The 26,398-nt window shown below is 43.2% G+C and overlaps 1 protein-coding gene across 1 annotated transcript in view; it reads left to right on the top strand.

The window, feature by feature from the left end:
- Positions 1–26,398, top strand: part of HEATR6 (HEAT repeat containing 6) — a 112,609-nt gene that overhangs the window by 62,451 nt on the left and 23,760 nt on the right. Inside the window, exons 9-13 of the mRNA XM_077295326.1 lie at positions 5,347–5,524; positions 8,209–8,415; positions 24,070–24,169; positions 25,338–25,696; positions 25,859–25,981. Coding sequence (XP_077151441.1) covers positions 5,347–5,524; positions 8,209–8,415; positions 24,070–24,169; positions 25,338–25,696; positions 25,859–25,981 — 967 coding nt within the window. The remainder of the gene's footprint in view (positions 1–5,346; positions 5,525–8,208; positions 8,416–24,069; positions 24,170–25,337; positions 25,697–25,858; positions 25,982–26,398) is intronic.

Here is a 26,398-nt window from a genome sequence, read left to right as displayed (position 1 = left end):
TCCAGTTGATAAGCCTGTCTCCCACCTGGCCACCAAACACTTCTGTCCTTACCAGATGGGTCCTCTATTTAGGACCCCATGGACCGTCAAATAGAGAACCTTGCCCGTTTGGTTTTTGAAGCCTCGGGCTCGGCACTCTCTCCCTCGTTTGCTGCGGCCTGGGTAGCTAAAGCTATGGTCTCTTGAGCAGATATCCTGACTAGGACCATTCAGTATAGTGACCAGGGCCGGACTGGCAATTCTGGCAAATGCCAGAAGGGGCTGCCTTGTCTGCTACGTTGTTAACAGAATCGGTGTTCTCAAGACAATCATACTGTTAAGAGTTATGATGGAGCTCAAAGTCGCTGACTCAGTCACCCCAGCAGTCCACGGGTATCATTAGAAATATTGGTCTTGTAGAACATCTTCCTTTCCTCCATTCAGGGTAATATTAGTAATATATCCCATCTGGTTCATGGAGACGGGGAAAACATGGGCCTGTGTGATTTCAAATGCCAGGGCTGAATTTCAGCCCCAGTCCGTACCTGATTGTGACCGTCCCCCCGAAAGCAACAGAACTAGCCAGTCAGATTTCCTTGGCCGAGGAATATCTGTATCACTTTGGACACACTTTCTCGCCTGGGCTAGCTGATAAGCATAAACAAATCTTCCCCGGTTCCGACTCAGGATATATATCCTTTTTAGGAATGACCCTGGACACCTCCCGAGGGTTGGTGATTCTCACTCGAGACAAGGTAATAGTTCTTCAACAAGAAGCTTGGGCACTTTGTCGCCCATTTCCTCAATCTATCCGATTCGGCAAGGGGTACCTGGGCAAGATAGTGGCAGCGATGGAAGCTGTTCCCTTTGCCGTGTTACACCTCTGTCCTCTGCATCTTACGCTTCATTTGGCCTGGCACAGGAATCCGTTCTCTCTCGACCGTCTGTGCCGCCTGTCTTCACGGGTCAAGCGGGCGCTCAGGTGGTGGACGTTATGGTCTTCCCTCACCCAGGGAAAATCTTTTCTCCCAGGTCAGTGGCTGGTGTTCATCACTGACCCCAGTCTTCTGGACTGGGGGGCTGTCTTTCGTCATCACACTGCCCAGGGGCGCTGATCACCTCGGGAGTCGCTTCTTCCGATCAATGTCCTGGAAATCTGGGCCATTCGGTTGTCCCTGTGGTGGTTCCATCAACTCCCGGTCCAAACCGAATACAGTCAGACAATGCCACGGTTGTGGTGTATATCAATCAGGGGGGCTCCCGCAGCAGGGCGGCAATGCGCGAGGTGGAACACATTCTTCGCTGGGCCGAGATGACACATTGTCTTTTCAGGGGTTCACATCCCAAGCGTGGAAAACTGGGCGGCAGACTTCCTCAGCCGTCAGGGTCTCGCCTCGGGAGAGTGGTCACTTCATCCGGAGGTATTCCAACAGATTTGTCATCGCTGGGGGACTCTGGACGTGAACCTGATGGCATTGAGGCTGAATGCCAAGGTACCTGGGGTCTTAGCTCGGTCATGGGATCCAGAGGCCATTGGGGCGGACGCTCTGGTCCTTCCGTGGCATCAATTTCACTTTCCTAACGTGTCCCCCCCCCACTTCTGGTACTTCTGAGGGTTATCAGGAAGATCAAGGCGGAAGGGATTCCGGTGATCCTAGTCACTCCGGACTGGCCAGGCGTAGTACACAGAGTTGGTTCAGCTCGTCGTCGACGTTCCCTGGCAACTACCGGATGGACCAGATTTACTCTCTCAGGGCCCAATTTGCCACCAGAACTCCGGGGGCCCTGTGTTTAACGGCCCAGCCTTTGAATCTTGGGTTCAGACCCAAGCTGGGTTCTCCCGAGAAGTGGTTTCCACGATGGTTAGTGCTTGGAAACCTGCATCGGGACGCATTTCACTGCACCTGGAAAGCGTTTTTCGCATGGTGCAGGGAACACTGTCGTTCTCCTCTTGCCTTGTCCATCCCAACTATTTTGCAGTTCCTTCACACTGGTCTGGACTCAGGCCTAGCACTTAGTTCCCTCAAAGGCCAGATCTCTGCCTTATCTGTTTTGTTCCAGCGCCGGATAGCTTCTCAGCTGGCGTTGAAAACCTTCATTCAGGGGGTCTCCCACGTGTCACCCCCCTATAGAAGGTCGTTGGATGCCTGGGATCTTAACTTGATCCTGTGTGTTCTACAGGAGGCCGCTGCAGGACGTCTCTCTAACTGACCTTTCATGGAAGGCCGCCTTCCTGGTTGCGTTGACCTCTATCAGACGGCGATCGGAGCTAGCCGCGCTTTCCTATCAAGCCCCCTTTCTAATTTTTCACCAACACAAGGTGGTTCACCATCCTTCTTACCCAAGGTGGTCTCTTCTTTTCACTTTAACGAGGACATTGTCCTGCCCCCGTTTTTGTCTGGCACCAGTAAACCGTTTTGAGAGGGCTCTCCACACTCTGGATCTCATAAGGGCTCTCAGAAGATACATCACTCGGACGGCGTCCTTTGCAAGACTTACGCCTTATTCCTACTTTCCGAGGGTCACAGGAAGGGTCTGGCCGCTTTCCAAGTTCACAATAGCCAGGTGGATTTGCTCGGCTATCCAGGAGGCTTATCGCATCAGAGGGAAGCCTATCCCAGCAGGGAATAAGGCACACTCAGTCGGTGGGCGCTTCTTGGGCAATTCGGCACCAGGTGTCAGCGGAACAGGTTTGCAAGGCTGTGACCTGGTCCAGTCTGCACACCTTCTCGAAGCACTACAGCATTCACACTCGGGATTCTGCAAATGCAGGCCTGGGAAGAAAGCTCTTGCAGGCAACGGTAACACATCTCTAGGCAGCTGGTGCATGGCGGTTTGTTCTGCTGTCGTTTCCCCACCCAGGGACTGCTTTAGGACGTCCCATGGTCCTGTGTCCCCAAATGAGGCGATGGAGAAACAGGGATTTTTGTGTACTTACTGTAAAATCCTTTTCTCCGAGCCACTCATTGGGGGACACAGCACCCACCCTGTTGGCCTGACTGCTTGAGTAGATTCTTCAGTTTGATGTTTTTTTGTACCTTTTGTATGATGTTCATGTTCTCCTCCTGCCTTTTCACTGAACTGGTTCGGCTGGAGCCAGGGTGTGAGTGTATATTGCAGAGGGGAAGCTAATATTTTCTGTATCTACTTAGTGTCAGCCTCCTAGTGGCAGCAGCATAACACCCATGGTCCTGTGTCCCTCAATGAGTGGCTCGGAGAAAAGGATTTTACGGTGAGTACACAAAAATCCCTGTTTTAGGCTGGGTTCAGACTAGCATATGAAACATAACTTGATTTTCATCCTGAAAACTCAGCCCATGTATAACCACTGTCATGTAAAAAGTCTAATTGATTTAGTGTGGTCAGTGTGTTGTCTGAACGAGCCCTTATGGTGGTGAGACCATAGAACAGATGAAGGACTCAAACGGGCGTTAAAGGAGTTGTCCACTAATAAATATATATATATATATATATATATATATATATATATATATATATATATATATATATATATTCTTATACTTGCCTCCTGTATGGGTGTCCAGTTATGAAGCAACAGTGGTTGTGAATCAATTTCTCCTGCTGCTGTGCAAATAGAACAAACAGGTAGAAATGATAGGCAATTGGCAAGACAACCCCTATAAAGGAATGTTTCTGCAGGGGGTGACCACAGACCTTTTCTCTGTTCTCACCCTTTTTGCTGTTTTGGTCACTTTTGTATTTTGTCATTGCTTTCACCCCTAGAAGTACTGTACAGTGGCATGAGGTGGTGTCTACAACCCACAGAAGTTGCGCAGGTAGTGCAGCTCATGCAGGATGGCACATCAATGCAGCTGTGGCAAGAAGGGTAGCTGTGTCTGTCAGCACAGTGTCCAGTGCATGGAGCAGATACCCAGAGACAGGCCAGTACACTAGGAGATGTGGAGGGAGCTGTAGGAGGGCAAGAACCCAGTAGCAGGACCTCTACCTCCTCCTTTGTGCAAGGAATTGCAGTGCCAGAGTCATGTAAAATGATCTACAGTAGGCAACTAACATCTGTGTCTGCTCAGGTTGTCAGAAATAGACTTCATGAGGGTGGTATCAGGGCCCGACATCCACAAGTGGGTGTTGTGCTTACAGCCCAACACTGTGCAGGCGGATGCATTTGTCAGAGAACATCAAGACTGGCAGATTCAACATTGGCGCCCTGTGCTCTTCATGAATGAGAGCAGGTTCACCCTGAGCACATGTGACAGTGTGGAGACGCTATGGAGAACGTTCTGCTGCCTGCAACATCCTCCAGCATGATCAGTTTGGCAGTGGGTCAGTAATGTTGTGGAAGGCATTTCTTTGGAGGGCTGCACAGCCCTCCATGTGCTAGCCAGAGGTACCCTGACTGCCATTAGTTACCGTAATGAGATCCTCAGACCCTTTGTGAGATCATATTGCAGGTGCACTGGGCCTTGGGTTCCTTCTGATGCATGCTAGGCCTCATGTGGCTGAAGTGTGTCAGCTGTTCCTGCATGATGAAGACATTGATGCTATGGACTGTCCTGTCCGTTCCACCAGACCTGAATCCAATTGAGCACATATGGTACATCATGTTTCGCTTCATCCACTAACGCCACATTGAACCACACTGTCCAGGAGTTGACTGATACTTTAATCTAGTTCTGGGTGGAGATCCCTCAGGAGAACATCCACCGCCTCATTAGTAGTATGTTCACGCGTTGTAGGGAGGTCATATAGGCATGTGGAGGCCACACACACTACTGAGCATTATTTCCTGGTCTTGAGGCATTTCCACTGAAGTTGGATCAGCATGTAACTTGATTCTCCACTTTGATATTTTGGATATCATTCCAAATCCAGACCTCCATGAGATAATTATTTTGATTTACATTGATCATTTTTAGATTTCATTGTTCTCAACACATTCCATTATGTAAAGAATTAAGATTTGCAGCTGAAATATTTCATTCAGTGATAGCTAGGATGTGGTATTTTGGTGTTCCCTTTATTTATACAAGTAGACTTTATTTAGCCCATGTGGCGTGGGGATGTTTCTGTTCAGATCAACCTCTCTGAAACCTGGAAGGGAATAATAAGATGGATCACCTCTATTAAGATTCGTGGCGGTGTGATCTTTTACACCTGTTTCCAGTAGATAGATGTGAAACACCTAAATTGAAGCGAGAGGAGCGTTCCGTATACTATATACTTTTTTTTTTTTTTTTACACTGTATGTCTTTTGTGTGTTGTAAAAAATCCTACAGTTCTTTATATAGCCAAACAGTATATGCAAAGTGAGTTACAGTATTTATCTGTATTTGATCATTTATGGATTCTCTTTTTGTCAAATGTGTTTTTTTTCTCTTCTATTCTAAGGTCTTTCCAAGCCAAAGTTCGACAAGGTGCACTATCCTGCTTTCTGTCTACAATAAAGTCAATTGAAAAAAAAGTTCTTTATGGCTATTGGTCAGCATTTGTTCCAGATATTCCTGGCATAGGAAGTCCACAATCTGTGTCTTTGATGACCGTTGTGCTTAAAGATTATTCACCAAAGGTAGCGACTCATTTTGTCTTCAGAGCAGTTTTGTGGGAGAAGTGAGTGAATTAGGCTATGTGCACACGTTCAGGATTTCTTGCAGAAATTTCCTGAGCAAAACCGGACATTTTCTGTAAGAAATTCGCATGCGTTTTTTGCGCGTCTTTTGTGCGTTTTTGACGGGTTTTTTTTACGGAGCTTCCCAATGCATTAAATAGTGGGGAAAAACGCAAAAAATCTGCAAAATTAATGAACATGCTGCGTTTTTTCCCGCAATGCGTTTTTTTCGCGTAAAAAACGCAGCATGTGCACAAAAATTGCGGAATGCATTCTAAATGATGAGATGCATAATGTATGCGTTTTTAAGCTTTTTTAGGCTAAGTGCACACGTTGCAGAATTGCTGCGGAAATTTCCGCGGCAATTCTGCAACTCCTGCCGCGGGTATATCACATGCGGAATTGGCATGCATATTCCCGCTAAAAACTAGCATTTTGCAAGCGTAATTAGCTTGCAGAATGCTAGCATTTTCCAAGCAATCTGTAGCATTGCTTGGAAAACTGACAGGTTGGTCATACTTGTCAAACATAGTGTTTGACAAGTGTGACCAACTTTTTACTATTGATGCTGCCTATGCAGCATCAATAGTAAAAGATAGAATGTTACAAATAATTTAAAAAATGGTTATTCTCACCTTCTGATGGCCCCCGATCTCAGCGGCTTCCGTTCCTATAGATGCTTTGTGTGCAGGACCTTCGATGAAGTCACGGTCAAGTGACCGCGACGTCATCGCGGTCAAGTGACCGCGACGTCATCGCGGTCATGTGACCGCGACGTCATCGCAGGTCCTTCACACAAAGTATCTATAGGAACGGAAGCGGCCGCGTGCACCGCTGAGAGGTGGGAAGACTCCGGGGCCATCAGAGGGTGAGTAATTCACGATTTTTTATTTTAATTCTTTTTTTTTTTTTTTAAATAATTATATGGTGCCCAGTCCGTGGAGGAAAGTCTCCTCTCCTCCACCCTGGGTACCATCCGCACATGATCTGCTTACTTCCCGCATGGTGGGCATAGCCCCATGCAGGAAGTAAGCAGATCAATGCATTCCTAGGTGTGCGGAATCCCCGCAATTCTGCAAATTTAACCCCTTTCTGACCTTGGACGGGATAGTACGTCCGAGGTCAGATCCCCTTCTTTGATGCGGGCTCCGGCGGTGAGCCCGCATCAAAGCCGGGACATGTCAGCTGTTTTGAACAGCTGACGTGTGTCCGCAATAGCGGCGGGTGAAATCGTGATTCACCCGCCGCTATTAACTAGTTAAATGCCGCTGTCAAACGCAGTCAGCGGCATTTAACCGGCACTTCCGGCCGGGCGGCCGGAAATGAGCGCATCGCCGACCCCCGTCACATGATCGGGGGTCAGCGATGCTTCTGTATTGCTTCTGTATTGTAACCATAGAGGTCCTTGAGACCTCTATGGTTACTGATTGCCGGTAGCTGTGAGCGCCACCCTGTGGTCGGCGCTCACAGCACACCTGCATTTCTGCTGCATAGCAGCGATCTGATGATCGCTGCTATGTAGCAGAGCCGATCGTGTTGTGCCAGCTTCTAGACTCCCATGGAGGCTATTGAAGCATGGCAAAAGTAAAAAAAAAAAAAATGTGAAAAAAATAAAAATATAAAAGTTTAAATTACCCCCCTTTCACCCCATTCAAAATAAATCAATAAAAAAAAAATCAAACCTACACATATTTTGTATCGCCGCGTTCAGAATCACCCGATCTATCAATAAAAAGGATTAACCTGATCGCTAAACGGCATAGCGAGAAAAAAATTTGAAAAGCCAGAATTACTTTTTTTTGGTCGCCACGACATTGCATTAAAATGCAATAACAGGCGATCAAAAGATCGTATCTGCACCAAAATGCTATAATTAAAAACGCCAGCTCAGCACGCAAAAAATAAGCCCTCAACCGACCCCAGATCATGAAAAATGGAGACGCTACGGGTATCGGAAAATGGCGCAATTTTTTTTTTTTTTTAAGCAAAGTTTGGAATTTTTTTATTACCACTTAGATAAAAAATAACCTAGACATGTTAGGTGTCTATGAACTCGTACTGACCTGGAGAATCATAATGGCATTTAGTGAACCTAGCAAAAAAGCCAAGCAAAAAACAAGTGTGGGATTGCACTTTTTTTGCAATTTCACCGCACTTGGAATTTTTTTCCCAATTTCTAGTACACGACATGCTAAAACCAATGATGTCGTTCAAAAGTACAACTCATCCCGTAAAAAATAAGCCCTCACATGGCTATATTAACGGAAAAATAAAAAAGTTATGGCTCTGGGAAGGAGGGGAGCGAAAAAAACACTGAAAAATGGAAAATCCCAAGGTTCTGAAGGGGTTAATGAACATGCTGCGTTTTTTTCTGGAATGCGATTCCGCTCAGGAAAACAACGCAGCATGTGCACAAAAAATGCGGATTGCATTCTATTAAATAGGATGCTTAATGTGAGTGTTTTCTTCGCGGTTTTATAGCGTTTTTATAGCGAAAAACCGCGAAAAAAAGGCGAAAAATCTGCTACATGTGCACACAGCCTTATAGCGTTTTATATGGAAAGAAAAGCAACGTGTGCACACAGCCTAAAACTGTTTTTTGATCGTTTGGAAAGTTAATTTTTCCTTGTCATTTTCTCTTTTAGACCCGTGCCTGTGCACTTCAAGTCCTGTCTGCTATTCTGGATGGTTCAAAGCATTTCCTTTCTGTTGCTGATGATGCAAATGATCATAAAAGAGCTTTCACTCCTTTCTCTGTCACGCTGGCTTCAAGTATACGGGAGCTTCACAGATGCCTGCTGCTAGCAGTGGTCGCTGAGTCTTCAGCACAAACGTTAACTCAAATAATTAAGGTATATTTTATTTTATCTTCTATATGTGAAATTACTTGGGCTGCAGGTACATTAAGAATTCCCCTTAGAGTTACAAATAATAACAATAATGATCCAGGATAGCGCAGAAAGAATTTTGTACCGGAGAGTACCTAATAGTATTCCTTTCACACACTTTTACCTTGCTCTAGTGTGGTGGTTACAAATTTCCATAAAGCCTTGTCGAAGGTCCTTGACGTCTTCAGATTGCCATGTTGATATCTCCAGACTTTGCTTGAATAGATCCGCAAACCTTCCAAGATGTAGATAATGAGGTGTAAACCTGTCCCGGCCGGTGACAGGCACCTCTATTCTGTTGTGATTAGTTACCCGCTCACTGACCAGTGATGCGCGCTTCCAATAGCAGCTTGCCGGCGAGGTGCAGTGAAGCTGCAGGACCTCGCGTGACGTCACAAACACGTGATGCCTCACGTGATCGGCTAGAGGGTGAATACGGACTGCACCATAGACCAAAATTCATCCGACGCGTTTCGGAGTCAACAGACTCCTTCCTCAGGGATGGTATGGTGCATGATAGAAGGATTTAAATAGTCTTACAGATGGAAGCGCTATATTCATTGGTTGAACGCAAAGAGTTCGATTTCACTGTTCAGACCATTTGGAATTAACGTGTTCATCTCAAATATCCATCTACTTTCTTCTCTTGACATCTGATGTACAAAATTTCCTTTCCGCCAGCTTTTCTTCACCACTTTAATACCCGTAACAATGGTATCTTTTATTGATCCCCCATGACATTTCAAGAAGTGCTGTGACAGGGGGTGACCTTCAAATTTATTATTAATGTTGCGCAGATGTTCCCCGATGCGCACACTCATAGCTCTTATGGTCCTCCCCACATACCATTTCCTGCATGGGCACTGGATACCATATATTACCCCCTGGGTCGAGCAACTTATGAAGTCTTTAATTATTATTGTTCCTCCATCTGGATTAATAATGTTCAGTTGTTTTTTTATATGTAATTTCCTACACGGTAAACATCTACCGCAGGGATAGAAACCAGACAAAGTGTTTAGTCTAGGCGAGGGTGGTTTACGGATTGTAGGAGCAATAATGTTCCCCAGATTGTTTGCTCTTTGATAAACAAACCTGGGGTGCTCAGCTAGTGATTCCCCAATTATTTTGTCCTCTCTCAATATATTCCAGTGTTTTTTCACAATCTTTTTTAAAAAATGACTATTGGAATTATATGGTGTTATGATGGGAATATCCTCTACTGCCAAACTTTTATCTTTTTTCTTATTTTCTTTAAGTAATTTTTTCCTTGGTTTCTTTCCAACCTGTTCTTTAGTAGATACTAAGACTTCTTTGTTGTATCCTTTCTGACTAAATTTTTCTATTAAAATATCCGTTTCTTTATCATAATCCTCAGGTTTGGAGCAATTCCTGTGAGTCCTTATGAACTGACTTTTGGGGACATTTAAAAGCCAGCTAGGTAAGTGGCAACTATTAAGTGCAATATAATTCTTGGAATCTGTAGGCTTGTGGAATAAACTCGTCTGGATGCTGCTATGTTCAATAAAAATTCTCAAATCTAAAAAATGTATTTCTTTATTGCTTACATTCGCCGTAAATTTTAAAAAATAAATATTTTTATTCAATTCCTCAATAAAATCATTTAATAAAATAGGACCCCCAGACCATATAAAAACAATATCATCAATAAAACGCTGCCATAGGACCAGGCCTGCCCGTGGGAGTCCATCTTGGTATATATATTCCTCCTCCCACTTACCAACATATAGGTTGGCATAACTGGGGGCGAACCTGGTACCCATGGCAGTGCCCCACTGCTGGGAGTAGTAGTCCCTGCCAAAACGAAAATAGTTGTGGGTAAGTATAAAATATATACAGTCTGTAATAAAAGAAATTTGATCAGCTGGTATAATTCCATCTTTAGATAAAAAATGTTTTGCCGCTTCGCATCCTTTCTGATGTTGAATCACAGTATATAGGGAGGTAATGTCAAGAGTACCCATTATATAATGCTCCTTCCACTGAATAGTTTGTAATTTACGTAGAATATGAGAGCTGTCCTTTAGATAAGATGGAAGTTTAGGGCACAATTTCTGTAAATGGCAATCCACATATCTCGACATATTAGTAGTAAGGCCTCCCACTGCTGAGATTATAGGTCTCCCTGGTGGGTGTATCAAATCTTTATGCACCTTAGGTAGGTAGTAAAAATGTGGGACTCTCGGGGATTTGATGTTTATAAAATCATATTCATTTTTACTAATAAAACCCTTTGACAATCCCCCTTTTATCAATCTCTGCATTTTATTAATGTAACTCTCTGTTGGATCACTCTTCAGTATTTTATAGGTGCACGTGTCTCCTAATAGCCGTAAGGATTCTGCGTTATAGTCTTTAGTATTCAAAATTACTATTCCACCACCCTTATCGGCAGGTCTTATTGTTATTTCTTTGTTATCCTGGAGTTGTCTAATTGCCTTCCTTTCTTCATTTGACAAATTGTACTTAAATCTGGAGCAGTTTTTATGGGAAATGTTCCTAATATCACTGATAACATTATTTTGGAATGCATTAAAGGCCTCAGAATATTCCTGAATTGGATGGAAGTTAGATTTTTTCTTTAAAGAAGTGTGCTGGTATGGATCCACACTGACCACTGAGCCATCGTTATCGATACTGGTCACTTTCCTCTTAGCATAGTATTTCTTAATGGCCAGCTTCCTCATAAATAGCTTAACTCCCACAAAAGCTTCGAATTTATTGAATTTAGTACTCGGGGCATATTTCAAACCCTTATCTAACAGGGCCATCTCATTAGTGCTCAGGATGTGGTCACTAAGATTAAAGATCTTTTGTTCTAGCGTGCCCTCTGAGTTTTTTTGTTGTTTTTGTTGTTGTCGTTGATGTTTACTCTTTTTTTTGGTAAGTTTCCCGGCCCTACATCCCCTTTTCCGTGATTTTTTTGAACTACCCGAAAAAAAGGAAGATTGCTCTGTTTGGTTTTCTGTGGTTTCTTTTGTTGATTTCTCTGTTCTTGAGCCCTAGTTGGTACCATACTACTTGTTGATGGTTGGCGGGCCTGGTCCTATGGCAGCGTTTTATTGATGATATTGTTTTTATATGGTCTGGGGGACCTATTTTATTAAATGATTTTATTGAGGAATTGAATAAAAATATTTATTTTTTAAAATTTACGGTGAATGTAAGCAATAAAGAAATACATTTTTTAGATTTGAGAATTTTTATTGAACATAGCAGCATCCAGACGAGTTTATTCCACAAGCCTACAGATTCCAAGAATTATATTGCACTTAATAGTTGCCACTTACCTAGCTGGCTTTTAAATGTCCCCAAAAGTCAGTTCATAAGGACTCACAGGAATTGCTCCAAACCTGAGGATTATGATAAAGAAACGGATATTTTAATAGAAAAATTTAGTCAGAAAGGATACAACAAAGAAGTCTTAGTATCTACTAAAGAACAGGTTGGAAAGAAACCAAGGAAAAAATTACTTAAAGAAAATAAGAAAAAAGATAAAAGTTTGGCAGTAGAGGATATTCCCATCATAACACCATATAATTCCAATAGTCATTTTTTAAAAAAGATTGTGAAAAAACACTGGAATATATTGAGAGAGGACAAAATAATTGGGGAATCACTAGCTGAGCACCCCAGGTTTGTTTATCAAAGAGCAAACAATCTGGGGAACATTATTGCTCCTACAATCCGTAAACCACCCTCGCCTAGACTAAACACTTTGTCTGGTTTCTATCCCTGCGGTAGATGTTTACCGTGTAGGAAATTACATATAAAAAAACAACTGAACATTATTAATCCAGATGGAGGAACAATAATAATTAAAGACTTCATAAGTTGCTCGACCCAGGGGGTAATATATGGTATCCAGTGCCCATGCAGGAAATGGTATGTGGGGAGGACCATAAGAGCTATGAGTGTGCGCATCGGGGAACATCTGCGCAACATTAATAATAAATTTGAAGGTCACCCCCTGTCACAGCACTTCTTGAAATGTCATGGGGGATCAATAAAAGATACCATTGTTACGGGTATTAAAGTGGTGAAGAAAAGCTGGCGGAAAGGAAATTTTGTACATCAGATGTCAAGAGAAGAAAGTAGATGGATATTTGAGATGAACACGTTAATTCCAAATGGTCTGAACAGTGAAATCGAACTCTTTGCGTTCAACCAATGAATATAGCGCTTCCATCTGTAAGACTATTTAAATCCTTCTATCATGCACCATACCATCCCTGAGGAAGGAGTCTGTTGACTCCGAAACGCGTCGGATGAATTTTGGTCTATGGTGCAGTCCGTATTCACCCTCTAGCCGATCACGTGAGGCATCACGTGTTTGTGACGTCACGCGAGGTCCTGCAGCTTCACTGCACCTCGCCGGCAAGCTGCTATTGGAAGCGCGCATCACTGGTCAGTGAGCGGGTAACTAATCACAACAGAATAGAGGTGCCTGTCACCGGCCGGGACAGGTTTACACCTCATTATCTACATCTTGGAAGGTTTGCGGATCTATTCAAGCAAAGTCTGGAGATATCAACATGGCAATCTGAAGACGTCAAGGACCTTCGACAAGGCTTTATGGAAATTTGTAACCACCACACTAGAGCAAGGTAAAAGTGTGTGAAAGGAATACTATTAGGTACTCTCCGGTACAAAATTCTTTCTGCGCTATCCTGGATCATTATTGTTATTATTTGTAACTCTAAGGCCGGCGTCACACTGGCGAGTTTTACGGACGTAAGAGCGCAGAAACTACGTCCGTAAAACTCGCATAACATACGGCACAATTATTCTCAATGGGGCTGCTCCTATTAGCCGTATATTACGGTTCAGTATTATACGGCTTTCTACGGCCGTACAAAATCGCAGCATGCTGCGTTTGTCAGCGTACTGCGCAAAAAAATCGCCAATGAAAGTCTATGGGGGCGAGAAAAATACGGATTCCACACGGACCAGCAGTGTGACTTGCGAGAAATACGCAGCGGTGTTAGTGAAAAGTCGGTAATTCAATTGCCAGCTTTTCATTTCTCCTGCACAAACCCGACAGGATATGAGACATGGTTTACATACAGTAAACCATCTCATATCCCCCTTTTTTTTGCATATTCCACACTACTAATGTTAGTAGTGTGTATGTGCAAAATTTCAGCGCTGTAGCTGCTAAAATAAAGGGTTAAATGGCGGAAAAAATTGGCGTGGGCTCCCGCGCAATTTTCTCCGCCAGAGCGGTAAAGCCAGTGACTGAGGGCAGATATTAATAGCCAGGAGAGGGTCCACGGTTATTGGCCCCCCGTGGCTAAAAACATCTGCCCCCACCCACCCCAGAAAAGGCACATCTGGAAGATGCGCCTATTCTGGCACTTGGCCACTCTCTTCCCACTCCCTGTAGCGGTGGGCTATGGGGTAATGAAGGGTTAATGCCACCTTGCTATTGGAAGGTGACATTAAGCCAGATTAATGATGGAGAGGCGTCAATTATGTCACCTATCCATTATTAATCCAATTGTAGGAAAGGGTTAAAAAACACACACACACATGATTGAAAAGTATTTTAATGAAATAAACACAGCGGTTGTTGTAATAATTTATTGTTCTCTCAAATCCATTTGCAGTCCCTCGCTTGGCAACATAATAAACGCACAAGATACATACCTTCTGATGTACTGTCAGGTCCAACGATGTAATCCATCTGAAGGGGTTAACTAATATTACAGGCAGGAGCCCTGCTATAATGCAGCTGTGCTCCGTGCCTGTAATCCCCGGCGAATGAATGAAATCTAGGTCATTGACCTACATTTCCTTCAGTCGCGGTGATGCGCCCCCTGCTGGATGTCCTCATATGACCTGGAGCGTGGGAAAAAGTTCCCAGGCTGCAGTTCATGAGAACATCCACCAGGGGGCGCCTCACCGCGAATGAATGAAATGTAGGTCAATGACCTACATTTCATTCATTCGCAGGGGAATTACAAGCACGGAGCACAGCTGCATTATAGCAGGGCTCCTGCCTGTAATATTAGTTAACCCCTTCAGATGGATTACATCGTTGGACCTGACAGTACATCAGAAGGTATGTATCTTGTGCGTTTATTATGTTGCCAAGCGAGGGACTGCAAATGGATTTGAGAGAACAATAAATTATTACAACAACCGCTGTGTTTATTTCATTAAAATACTTTTCAATCATGTGTGTGTGTTTTTTAACCCTTTCCTACAATTGGATTAATAATGGATAGGTGTCATAATTGACGCCTCTCCATCATTAATCTGGCTTAATGTCACCTTCCAATAGCAAGGTGGCATTAACCCTTCATTACCCCATATCCCACCGCTACAGGGAGTGGGAAGAGAGTGGCCAAGTGCCAGAATAGGCGCATCTTCCAGATGTGCCTTTTCTGGGGTGGCTGGGGGCAGATGTTTTTAGCCACGGGAGGGCCAATATCCATGGACCCTCTCCTGGCTATTAATATCTGCCCTCAGTCACTGGCTTTACCACTCTGGCGGAGAAAATTGCGCGGGAGCCCACGCCAATTTTTTCCGCCATTTAACCCTTTATTTTAGCAGCTACAGCGCTGAAATTTTGCACATACACACTACTAACATTAGTAGTGTGGAATATGCAAAAAAAAGGGGGATATGAGATGGTTTACTGTATGTAAACCATGTCTCATATCCTGTCGGGTTTGTGCAGGAGAAATGAAAAGCCGGCAATTGAATTACCGGCTGTTCACAGATATCGCGCTGATTGAAATCTAAATACAGAATATATATATATGTGTCACAATGACATATATATATATATATATATACTGTATATATGTTTTCCCGAACATTTGAGCACATAAATCCATTAGATGTCGGTTTTGCAAGCCTGCGCGAAAATCTCGCAGTACGGATGCCATACGGATTACATACGGAGGATGCCATGCGCAAAATACGCTGACACACCCTGACTACGGATCACTATTTTGGGAACATTTCTCCGTATTACGGCCGTAGTACGGACGTATAATACGTGGCGTATTGTCTTACGCCAAGTGTGACGCCGGCCTAAGGGGAATTCTTAATGTACCTGCAGCGCAAGTATTTTCACATATAGAAGATTTATTTTGGCTTTTTTGCCTGATATTGGCCTATTTGGTAGTTAGGTCTTAATATTTGCTGCAGCAGGTCTATTTAATATATTTGTTGTGCAGCGCCCTTTATTTTTGTTTTATTTTTTATTTTATGCTTTCAGTATTACAACCTAAAATTAACCCCTTCCCGACATGTGACGGAATAGTACGTCACATGTCGGGACCCCCGCTTTGATGTGCGCTCCAGCGGTGAGCGCACATCAAAGTCGCGACATGTCAGCTGTTTTTTACAGCTGACATGTGCGCGCAATAGCGGCGGGTGAAATCGCGATCACCCGCCGCTATTAACTAGTTAAATGCCGCTGTCAAACGCAGACAGCGGCATTTAACTACCGCATCCGGCCGTGCGGCCGGATATGAGCGCATCGCCGACCCCCGTCACATGATCGGGGGTCGGCGATGCTCCTCCATTGTAACCATAGAGGTCCTTGAGACCTCTATGGTTACTGATCGCCGGTGGCTGTGAGCGCCACCCTGTGGTCGGCGCTCACAGCACACCTGCATTTCTCCTACATAACAGCGATCTGATGATCGCTGTTATGTAGCAGAGCCGATCGGGCTGTGCCTGCTTCTAGCCTCCCATGGAGGCTATAGAAGCATGGCAAAAGTAAAAAAAAAAAGTTTTTAAAAATGTGAAAAAAATAAAAAAAATATAAAAGTTTAAATCACCCCCCTTTCGCCCCAATCAAAATAAATCAATAAAAAAAACCCCAACCTACACATATTTGGTATCGCCGCGTTCAGAATCGCCCGATCTATCAATAAAAAAAAAAGCATTAACCTGATCACTAAATGGCGTAATGAGAAAAAAATTCGAAACGCCAGATTTACGTTTTTTTGGTCGCCACGACATTGCATTAAAATGCAATAACGGGCGATCAAAAGAACGTATCTACACCAAAATGCTATCATTAAAAACGCCAGCTCGGCACGCAAAAAATAAGCCCTCACCTGACCCCCAGATCACGAAAAATGGAGACGCTACGAGTATCGGAAAATGGCGCAATTTTGTTTTGTTTTGTTTTTTGCAAAGTTTGGAATTTTTTTTCACCACTTAGGTGAAAAATAACCTAGTCATGTTAGGTGTCTATGAACTCGTAGTGACCTGGAGAATCATAATGGCAGGTCAGTTTTAGCATTTAGTGAACCTAGCAAAATAGGCAAGCAAAAAACAAGTGTGGGATTGCACTTTTTTTGCAATTTCACTGCACTTGGAATTTTTTTCCCGTTTTCTAGTACACGACATGCTAAAACCAATGATGTTGTTCAAAAGTACAACTCGTCCCGCAAAAAATAAGCCCTCACATGGCCAAATTGACGGAAAAATAAAAAAGTTATGGCTCTGGGAAGGAGGGGAGCGAAAAACGAAAACGGAAAAACGGAAAAAGCTCCGGGTGTGAAGGGGTTAAAGCAGTTTTCCAGTCACTGTCTTTATCTTTGAAGAGGTCCTCAATGTTCGGATTAGTGAGGGTCTGACACCTGGCACCCCCTGATGTAAACATTGAGGAGAGGTGCACCGCATAGCTATTTTTGGGTACTGCAGATTGGCTGCTATTCTCTTGCCGTGTTCCAGGCCCTCACCAATTCAATAATGATGACCTATCCAAGGGATCGATCTCCTGATATATTGCTCACCTGAGATCAGCTTTAACCCATTCTGTAATAACCATACTTAAGGGGTAGTCTCAAGTTTGAAAGATATCACTTTTCCAATGGATAGGGGATAACTTCCAGATTTGCGGAGACCTCCACCGATCTTGAGATTCAAGCTTTGAAGACCTTGGTGTTAATGGAGTGGAGATTGATCTCATGCACTGCTGCTTCATTCATTATTATGGGAGTGCCGAAGACCGGCTGAGTGCAGGGCTTAACTATTTCCAGGAGTCCCGGTAATAACACAGGTCTACAAAAAAATATTTTTTGTAAGCATTGCAGGTGACTTTGTACTTTTCTGAATCATCTTTGTCCTAATTTCAAAAATGTATATAGTTTTTCTGTAGCACGTATAGTTTCCATATACTGGCGACATTAAGAAAACCGTAATCTACATATCAGAAAAAAATGCTTCAACTTAGAAAACAGTTTTTATTCAACCAAAATAATTTCACATGTAAAATAGAAACCAAAATATGAGCAGAAATTAAAAGTGATTGACATTAGACTGTCATTGATACGATTTTTTCAGGGTTGTCCCTATATAACATCCAACAGTAATCTAACATCAGAGTTATTCCAAAAACTGCTAGCGGTGTTCCATTACTTTAATGTCCTGGTGAAACCACTTGCCTTGTTCATTGCTTACATCCCCAAGATTTTGAGGGAAGAAATCTAAATGTGAATGCAAAAAGTACATTTTCAGAGACAGGCGACATCCAAGACACTGGTATGCATTTAGCAGTTTCTCAACACCTTCAACATATTCTGGAGATTTTTGTTTTCCTAAGGGTAAGGGTACCGTCACACAGTACCATTTTGATCGCTACGACGGTACGATTCGTGACGTTCTAGCGATATCGTTACGATATCGCAGTGTCTGACACGCAGCAGCGATCAGGGATCCTGCTGAGAATCGTACGTCGTAGCAGATCGTATGGAACTTTCTTTCGTCGCTTGATCACCCACTGACATCGCTGGATCGTTGTGTGTGACAGCGATCCAGCGATGTGTTCGCTTGTAACCAGGGTAAACATCGGGTAACTAAGCGCAGGGCCGCGCTTAGTAACCCGATGTTTACCGTGGTTACCAGCGTAAACGTAAAAAAAACAAACAGTACATACTCACATTCCGGTGTCTGTCCCCGGCGTCTCAGCTTCTCTCCACTGTGTGAGCGTCTGCTGGCCAGAGAGCGAGCACAGCGGTGACGCGGTGACGTCACCGCTGTGCTTTCCGGCTATGGCGCTTACACAGTGGAGAGAAGCAGAACGCCGGGGACAGACACCGGAATGTAAGTATGTACTGTTTGTTTTTTTCACGTTTACGCTGGTAACCAGGGTAAACATCGGGTTACTAAGCGCGGCCCTGCGCTTAGTTACCCGATGTTTACCCTGGTTACCGGGGACTTCGGCATCGCTCCAGCGCCGTGATTGCAACGTGCGACCGCAGTCTACGACGCTGGAGCGATAATCATTCGATCGCTGCGACGTCACGGATCGTGCCGTCGTAGCGATCAAAATGGTACTGTGTGACGGTACCCTAAGTCTCCACGTTCAGGATTGCATCAGGATTTGGTCAGGATTTTCCATCAATTTTTGTAAGCCAAAACCAGGAGTGGGTGATGAATACAGAAGTGGTGCATATGTTTCTATTATACTTTTCCTCTGATTGTTCCACTCCTGGTTTTGGCTTACAAAAACTGATGGAAAATCCTGACCAAATCCTGATGCAATCCTGAACGTGGAGACTTACCCTAAGGGTATGTGTCCAACGGTCAGGTTTGCTTCAGGCTTTGGTCAGGATTTTATGCAGGTAAAATCCTGATCAAAACTGCACCTGAGGTCACTGGCAGGTCACCTGCGGTGTGCCTGCGTGTTTTGCTCATTGTAGCAACATGCTGCGTTCTGAAAAAACGCTCCGCATGTGCGTTTTCGCGGGAAAAACGCATGCGTTTTTTAATGCACAGTGGAGACGGGATTTCATTAAATCCCCTCCACTATGCTGTAACATCTGGACGCTGCGTTTTTGACGCTGCAGCTCAATGCTGCGTCAAAAACGCAGCGTTTCCTGAACGTGGACACATACCCTTAAGACGTTTTCACAGATCCATTTGAAGCTTTTCCAAGATCCTCAATTCCTTATCATTTAGAATTCCTTCAAACACATCATCTCTCATAAGCTCTCTGATCTGCGGACCAACAAATACCCCTTCCTTCAGTTTTGCTGATGAAATGCTGGAGAATTTCTGTGAAATGTACTGGAACCCTTGTGAATTTTTCTTTGCCATGGCTTTCACAAAGTTTTTAATCCCAACTTTATATGTAGTGGAGGAAGAAAGATTTTTGTTTGAGCAACTAAAGGATTATGCTGAACATTGTGTCTACCTGGAGCATAGATGATTCTCTGTCGCCAATCACGACAAACATAATGCTCTACTGTATTTCTACTGTCCCATAAACACAAGAAGCTATAATATTTTGTGAAACCTCCTTGCATTCCCATTAGCAGACCAATCGCTTTCAAATCTCCACAGATATTCCATTGATGATGCTGATGATATGACAGCTTTTCATAACTTTCCTTTAGATGACATGAGTGAGCAATAGGGATTGATGGTTTCATATTTTCATTGTGAAGCAACACTGCTTTCAAACTTCTCTGGGATGAATAAATAAACAATCGCCAATCTGCAGCAATACTCATGATTCATTTCTTCAAAGAGGCCATTCACATTGTTACAGTACATCATTGGTCCATCAGTTGTGAAAAATTGTATTAAAGTGTTACTTTTGTTTCGGTAATAACACTCTTTGACATCATCATGAAGAAGATTCTTCTGTTTCAACCTAGATGCAAGAAGTTCAGCTTTATCTTTTGACAATGAAAGGTCTCTGATGAGATCCTTTAATTCATGTTGAGTAAAGCGTTCTGGCTGCTCCATCAGTTACATGCTCATCTTGACTTGAGGTCTCTATGTCTTCGCCAGTAGCTTCAGCTCCATAGTCTTCATACTCATTTTCACCCAATCCAGACAACGGTGGTACAGGAACAGGCAAGGTACCATCGTGTGGAACTGGCCTAATCACATATTCAAGTTCAGGGTAATTAATCTTATGTTCGTTCTTTGTAGAAAAGCGTTCAGTTTGACAAAACAAAAGTAGCACTCATCACTATGATTTTTGGGTTCTCTCCAAATCATGCGAACAGCAAATGGCATAGCCACTTTCCTCATATTCAACCAGTCACAAAGACCATTTGAACAACTTGAGCATATCACATGCGGGGCCCAACTTTTGTCTTGCTCACCAAGTGGACACTTAAAGTACATCTGGTGCATCTTTTTAACCCCTTCATGACCTTGGGATTTTCCAGTTTTTCCGTGTTCGTTTTTCGCTCCCCTCCTTTCCAGAGCCATAACTTTTTTTAATTTTTCCGTCAATATGGCCATGTGAGGGCTTATTTTTTGCGAAACAAGTTGTACTTTTGAATGACATCATTGGTTTTAGCATGTCGTGTACTAGAAAATGGGAAAAAAAATCCAAGTGCAGTGAAATTGCAAAAAAAAAGTGCAATCCCACACTTGTTTTTTGTTTGGCTTTTTTACTAGGTTCACTAAGGCCATGTTCACACGATCCTTTTTTTGATCCTTTTTTTGATCCTTTTTTTTTTCAGGTCCTGATTTGGAAAACCCGCAGTGCAAAACTGCACTGCTGATTTTCCTGCAGTTTCTTCTGCAGATTCCTCTGCGGGTTTTCAACAGCACTTTCCTATTGGTGCCTGTTGAAAACAGGAGCTGAATCCGCAGAAAGAAGTGACATGGTACTTCTTTTTTTCTGCAGGCAAATCCTCGCGGATTTGCCTGAGAAAAAAAGGATAGTGGGCACAGCGGTTTTTGTTTTCCATAGAGTAACATTGGACTGTACCCTGCATGGAAAAAGGACCTGAAAAAAAAAGGATCAAAAAAAGGATCGTGTGAACATAGCCTTAATGCTAAAACTGACCTGCCATTATGATTCTCCAGGTCATTACGAGTTCATAGACACCAAACATGTCTAGGTTCTCTTTTATCTAAGTGGTGAAAAACAATTCCAAACTTTGCTAAAAAAAAAAAAATTGTGCCATTTTCCGATACTCGTAGAGTCTCCATTTTTCATGATCTGGGGTCGGGTGAGGGCTTATTTTTTGTGTGCCGAGCTGGCGTTTTTAAATGATACCATTTTAGTGCAGATACGTTCTTTTGATTGCCCGTTATTGCATTTGTCGCGGCGACCCAAAAAAACGTAATTTTGGCATTTCGAATTTTTTTCTCGTTACGCCGTTTAACGATCAGGTTAATTCATTTTTTTATTGATAGATCGGGCGATTCTGAACGCGGCGATACCAAATATGTGTAGGTTTGATTTTTTTGTTGTTTTATTTTGAATGGGGCGAAAGGGGGGTGATTTATACTTTTTTTTTTTTATATATATTTTTATTTTTTCACATTTTTTGTTAACTTTTTTTTTTGCCATGCTTCAATAGCCTCCATGGGAGGCTAGAAGCTGGCACAACTCGATCGCCTCTGCTACATAGCAGCGATCATCAGATCGCTCCTATGTAGCTGAATTCCTGCATTGCTATGAGCGCCGACCACAGGGTGGCGCTCACAGCTAACAGGCATCAGTAACCATAGAGGTCTCAAGGACCTCTATGGTTACCATTCTGATGCATCGCTGATCCCCGATCATGTGACGGGGGTCAGCGATGTGCTCATTTCTGGCTGGAAGCGCCGGTTAAATGCTGCTGACAGCGTTTGCCAGCAGCATTTAACTAGTTAATAGTGGCGGGTGAATGGTGAATCGCGGTTCAAAACAGCTGACATGTCCCGGCTTTGATGCGGTCTCACCGCCGGAGCCCTGCATCAAAGCGGGGGATCTGACCTCGGACGTACTATCCCTCAGAGGTCAGAAAGAGGTTAATATTATGAGTGATTTAACGTACTTGGCCTTTTGCTGTAAAAGAAAGAAACATATAGCAGAATCTGTTCCGATGATTGATACACTGCCAGGGCATTTTACTCCTTTAAGTAAGATCAAACAGTAGAGGAAGTTCAGTTCAATGGTGGTGACAAACTAAAAAATAAATTTTGATGAGCCAACCGACTATATGTAGAGATTTCCCCAGAGATGACAGAGGCAGCTTGTATTTAGAACGGATTTTACTGGAGGTAATCTGGTAGATAATTATGTACAGTTGTGAGGTAAACGGGTCTGCCTATTCCTTACAGATGAAAATTTGCAGACAGGCAGTTTCTCAGAGTGATACTGGCTGCTTTCAGGTTCTCTCTCTGTGGAGACCCTCACTCAGTTACACCTCAGTGGCTGAGCTTTTTTATTCCCTCCCAGAAATGCAGTGAAAATCCTCTCACAATGGCGGCTGTCCGCTGCCTATCTCCCTGTGGCTGGGCTCATCCCCGTAGAGGCCTGTCTCCTGTCAGTCTCACATTCCAGTCCTTGCTGCCATCACCATCCTTTTCTGACTGACTCAAATCTGACCGCCTCATAACAGTTAGCTCCTCCCCATAACATGTGACTTTCTGAGAAGCAGTCATTGGTTGACTGCATTGTCAATACTCTTTCCCATAAAACTCACTAAAACCTTTACTGATGTTGTCCCTGTAGGAAAATTCACAATTAAGTAAGACGAGCAAAGAAATGGGAATAACATAGGAAAAACCACATACATTGAAAATGCAGAAATAACGTAATAACAAAAATACTTCTCAGAAACTTTATGTGATAAAGCAAAACTAAGCATATTTTTGGAATCGCATCAGCACATCAAACTCCATAAAACAGACATTTTATAACCTTTGCTCATGACTTTTTTGTGTTGACCAGTGTAATTAAAGAAACACTCCCATCATAGTTTTTATCATCTTAATATATTGCAGCCATCATAGTATATGGCGCTGTGTACTTATAATTGCTGATTGTGCCTTTCTACTCAGCGAATTCCTTTTTAAGCTCTATGTAGAAAGAGGAGATCTCTTTTTCCCTTCATGAGTCATAACTCATTGTAAAAGTCCATGGAGGGAGGGGAACAGAGGGGGCGATCAGAAGTTGAAGAGGGGAATGATTTAGTCCACATTCATACTTTCAGTATTTGGTCAGTATTTCACATCAGTATTTGTAAGAAGGAAAACAAGGAGTGGAACAATCAGAGGAAAAGTATAATAGAAAGACGTCACCACTTCTGTGTTTATCATCCACTCCTGGTTTTGTCTTACAAATACTGATGTAAGATACTGATCAAATACTGAACGTGGCCTTGTGCAGGAAAGGGACTGCCTGTTTCTACATGGAGCAGAGAAAAGAGAAGAATTTACTGGGAGAAAGGCAAAATGAGCAATTGTAAGTACACAGCACTATATAATCTGATGACTGCATTATATTACAAAGATAAAAGCTTTGATGGCCGTGCTTGTTTAATAAATGGATAAATGAAGTGACTGTGCACATAATCGACCACTGCTTTACAGCCCCAGTTCTCTGGACCTTTAGCAGTCCCAGTGGTTGGACTGCCAGTGATTATTAAGTTATCCCCTATCCAAGTGAAAGTAGTTAACACCTCTCATATGATACGACTTTTCTGACTACCTTGAAAGGTTCAACAATTAAAGGGGGAGGTAGCTGATCTTGGGCTTTCCTTAACATGGTGGGCATTTGAGTTGCTATACATTTTTTGCAACCATTATATAATACTGAACCCAAGAAGTGGAGTGTGTATAACATACCATATGTACCTTTTAATTTATTCTCAATTTCTTTTCCAGTGCCTTGCAAATTTGGTGTCCAATGCACCATATCATCGGTTGAAAGTTGGCCTACTTACCAGAGTCTGGAACCATATTAAACCTTACATTCGTAATAAAGGTGTGCACGTCTTTTAAGTCTGAGATATATAAATGCATGTTGGGCTAAGTTCACACATCCATATGAGTGTTACCATCCTAGAGGAGCAGACCGTTTTTTGTTTTTTTTTTCCTCGGGTTTCATTCTAGTAGCATCTGTTTTTATAGTTTACCTACTTCAATGAAAAAAGCATGACTGTCTGAACTTTTTTTTAATTCATTGACTCTTCACAATATGTCAGTTAAAAATGGATGAAACTTGGATGGGGCTCTGAAGTATAAAGTATATGTTCAATGTGTCACCTGTTATAGCGTGTTGTACGGATCTCTATAGACTTTGATGACAGAGTCTGAGCTACTGGATGACAATAGGACGTGTTTTGAGTTTCACAGACCGTAGCGAGGGACCCATTTTTTAAAATCGATAAATGTATGTGTCCATGATTGTTCCCTATAAAGGCAAAATGACAGCGGATATATAACCACAGGCAATATATATCAGACATGTATGTTTGAACTCGCTTTAAAAATCGCTGAGGACCAAGCTGCACTGGTGACTAGTCACCAAGTCCTGTCCCTGGTTTCTACCTATGCACGCAAGCTGGGAGAGACCCGTCACTCAAGGAAAGTGGGCAGGAAACCACCAGAGACCTTTCTGACTAGTCACTGTGCGGCTCGGTCTCTGGCAGACTTATAAAGTAGGTTTTTCTTAGAATGAGGGAAGTGTTCCAGAAAAAAACATGCTTTTGAAAACTGGCCATTGACAAAACCACATGGGTAACTAGTGGAAAAGATCCCCAGTGGCTTCTGCCCACCCACTTTCCTTGAGTGACCGGTTTCTCCCTGTGTGTAGGAAGAGATCTGTCAGTTATTAGCAGCGGGCAGGATGAAGCCATCTGGAACCAGCCTTAGACTAGTCTCCCGTACAGCTTGGTCCAAGGCAGCTTGTAAAGTATGTTTTTCTCTGAAAGCGTTTTTGAGTCAACACTACCTGGCTGAGATCATACAGTCAGTGTCTGATACCTGCTGCCTGTGGTTTGGGTATGTATCCACGGTCAGGTTCCCTTTAATCTGAATTAAACTGTCATCATGAATTTGTCATTATTGGCTTTATCATGTGTGTGACTACATATGTAGGGCATGTCTTGGTCATTTATTTCATTCATATCCCATCACATTTTTGTCTCTAGATGTGAACGTTCGTGTCTCAAGCCTGACATTACTGGGCGCTATTGTATCTGCACAGACTCCTTTACCGGAGGTGAAAGTTCTTCTGCAGCAGCCAAGTGTTTCACTGCTGCCAAATGCCGGGCCTGCAGTCATTACTCGACTCAGTGACCCCGACTGGTGGAGGAACGAGACCCTTCAGGAAGCAGAAGGGAGAGCGAGCCTTTATAGTGAGCAGCCTCAGGCCGAGTCCTGCTGGCTAATACGGCTGTGCATCTCGCTGGTGGTTAATCCAAGGGAAGACTCCTATTCTGACAGTGATGTCAGCTCCGCAGCGAATATTCAGTACGAACCCTCTCCTGTCCGACTTGAAGCCTTGCAGGTGTGAATGTCAATTACTTGCTCCTCAGTACTAAATAGAGAATTATGTGCCATGTTAGCTCTTGATGTTTTTTCCACTAAACTTTATGGTGGGGTTGCAGTTTAATCTGGATGTATGATATAAAAACTCCCTTACAAAATGTATTTTGATCGTGTTCTATAGGTTCTTGCCCGTCTCGTTAAGGGTTACTTCAATATGGCCCAGAGTTATCTCATGGAGCTGGGAGAGGTGGCATGCAAGTGTATGCAAGAAACGGATGCTTCTATACAGCTCCACGGTGCAAAGGTAAGCCCAGCTCTATTCTCTTCAATGCGGTCGTCCAGCAGCCCTGTGTACAGCGAGTGGTCAGGAGCGCTGCTGTGCAGGGAAAAATAGTGGCCATAGCTTTCGACGAGTGATGTAGCCCCTTTTTCCCTGACAATACTGATACGTTACTATGAGATGTGAAAACCCATTTAAACAACCTAGCTACCTGTGGCGTAGCCGCCCATTTTATCAATTTTATAGTAGTTGTTGTCCCTTCATTTTGCAGGTCCATTAACATACAATGTATTAACAGGTCTTTAAAAACTGGTGGATTACACCATCATGTAGAAGTCATAAGACTGTAATAGTCCCCTCATTTGTGGTGTCTGATCTGGATATGTGTCAGAGAGAGAAAAAATCATCTTGCTGCTGACACTTTGTAGATGTATGTAATGG

Source organism: Ranitomeya variabilis, chromosome 3 (genome assembly GCF_051348905.1).
Source record: "Ranitomeya variabilis isolate aRanVar5 chromosome 3, aRanVar5.hap1, whole genome shotgun sequence".
NCBI lineage: Eukaryota > Metazoa > Chordata > Amphibia > Anura > Dendrobatidae > Ranitomeya > Ranitomeya variabilis.
Note: the sequence above shows the minus strand (reverse complement) of the source record. Positions and strands in the feature narration are given on the sequence as shown.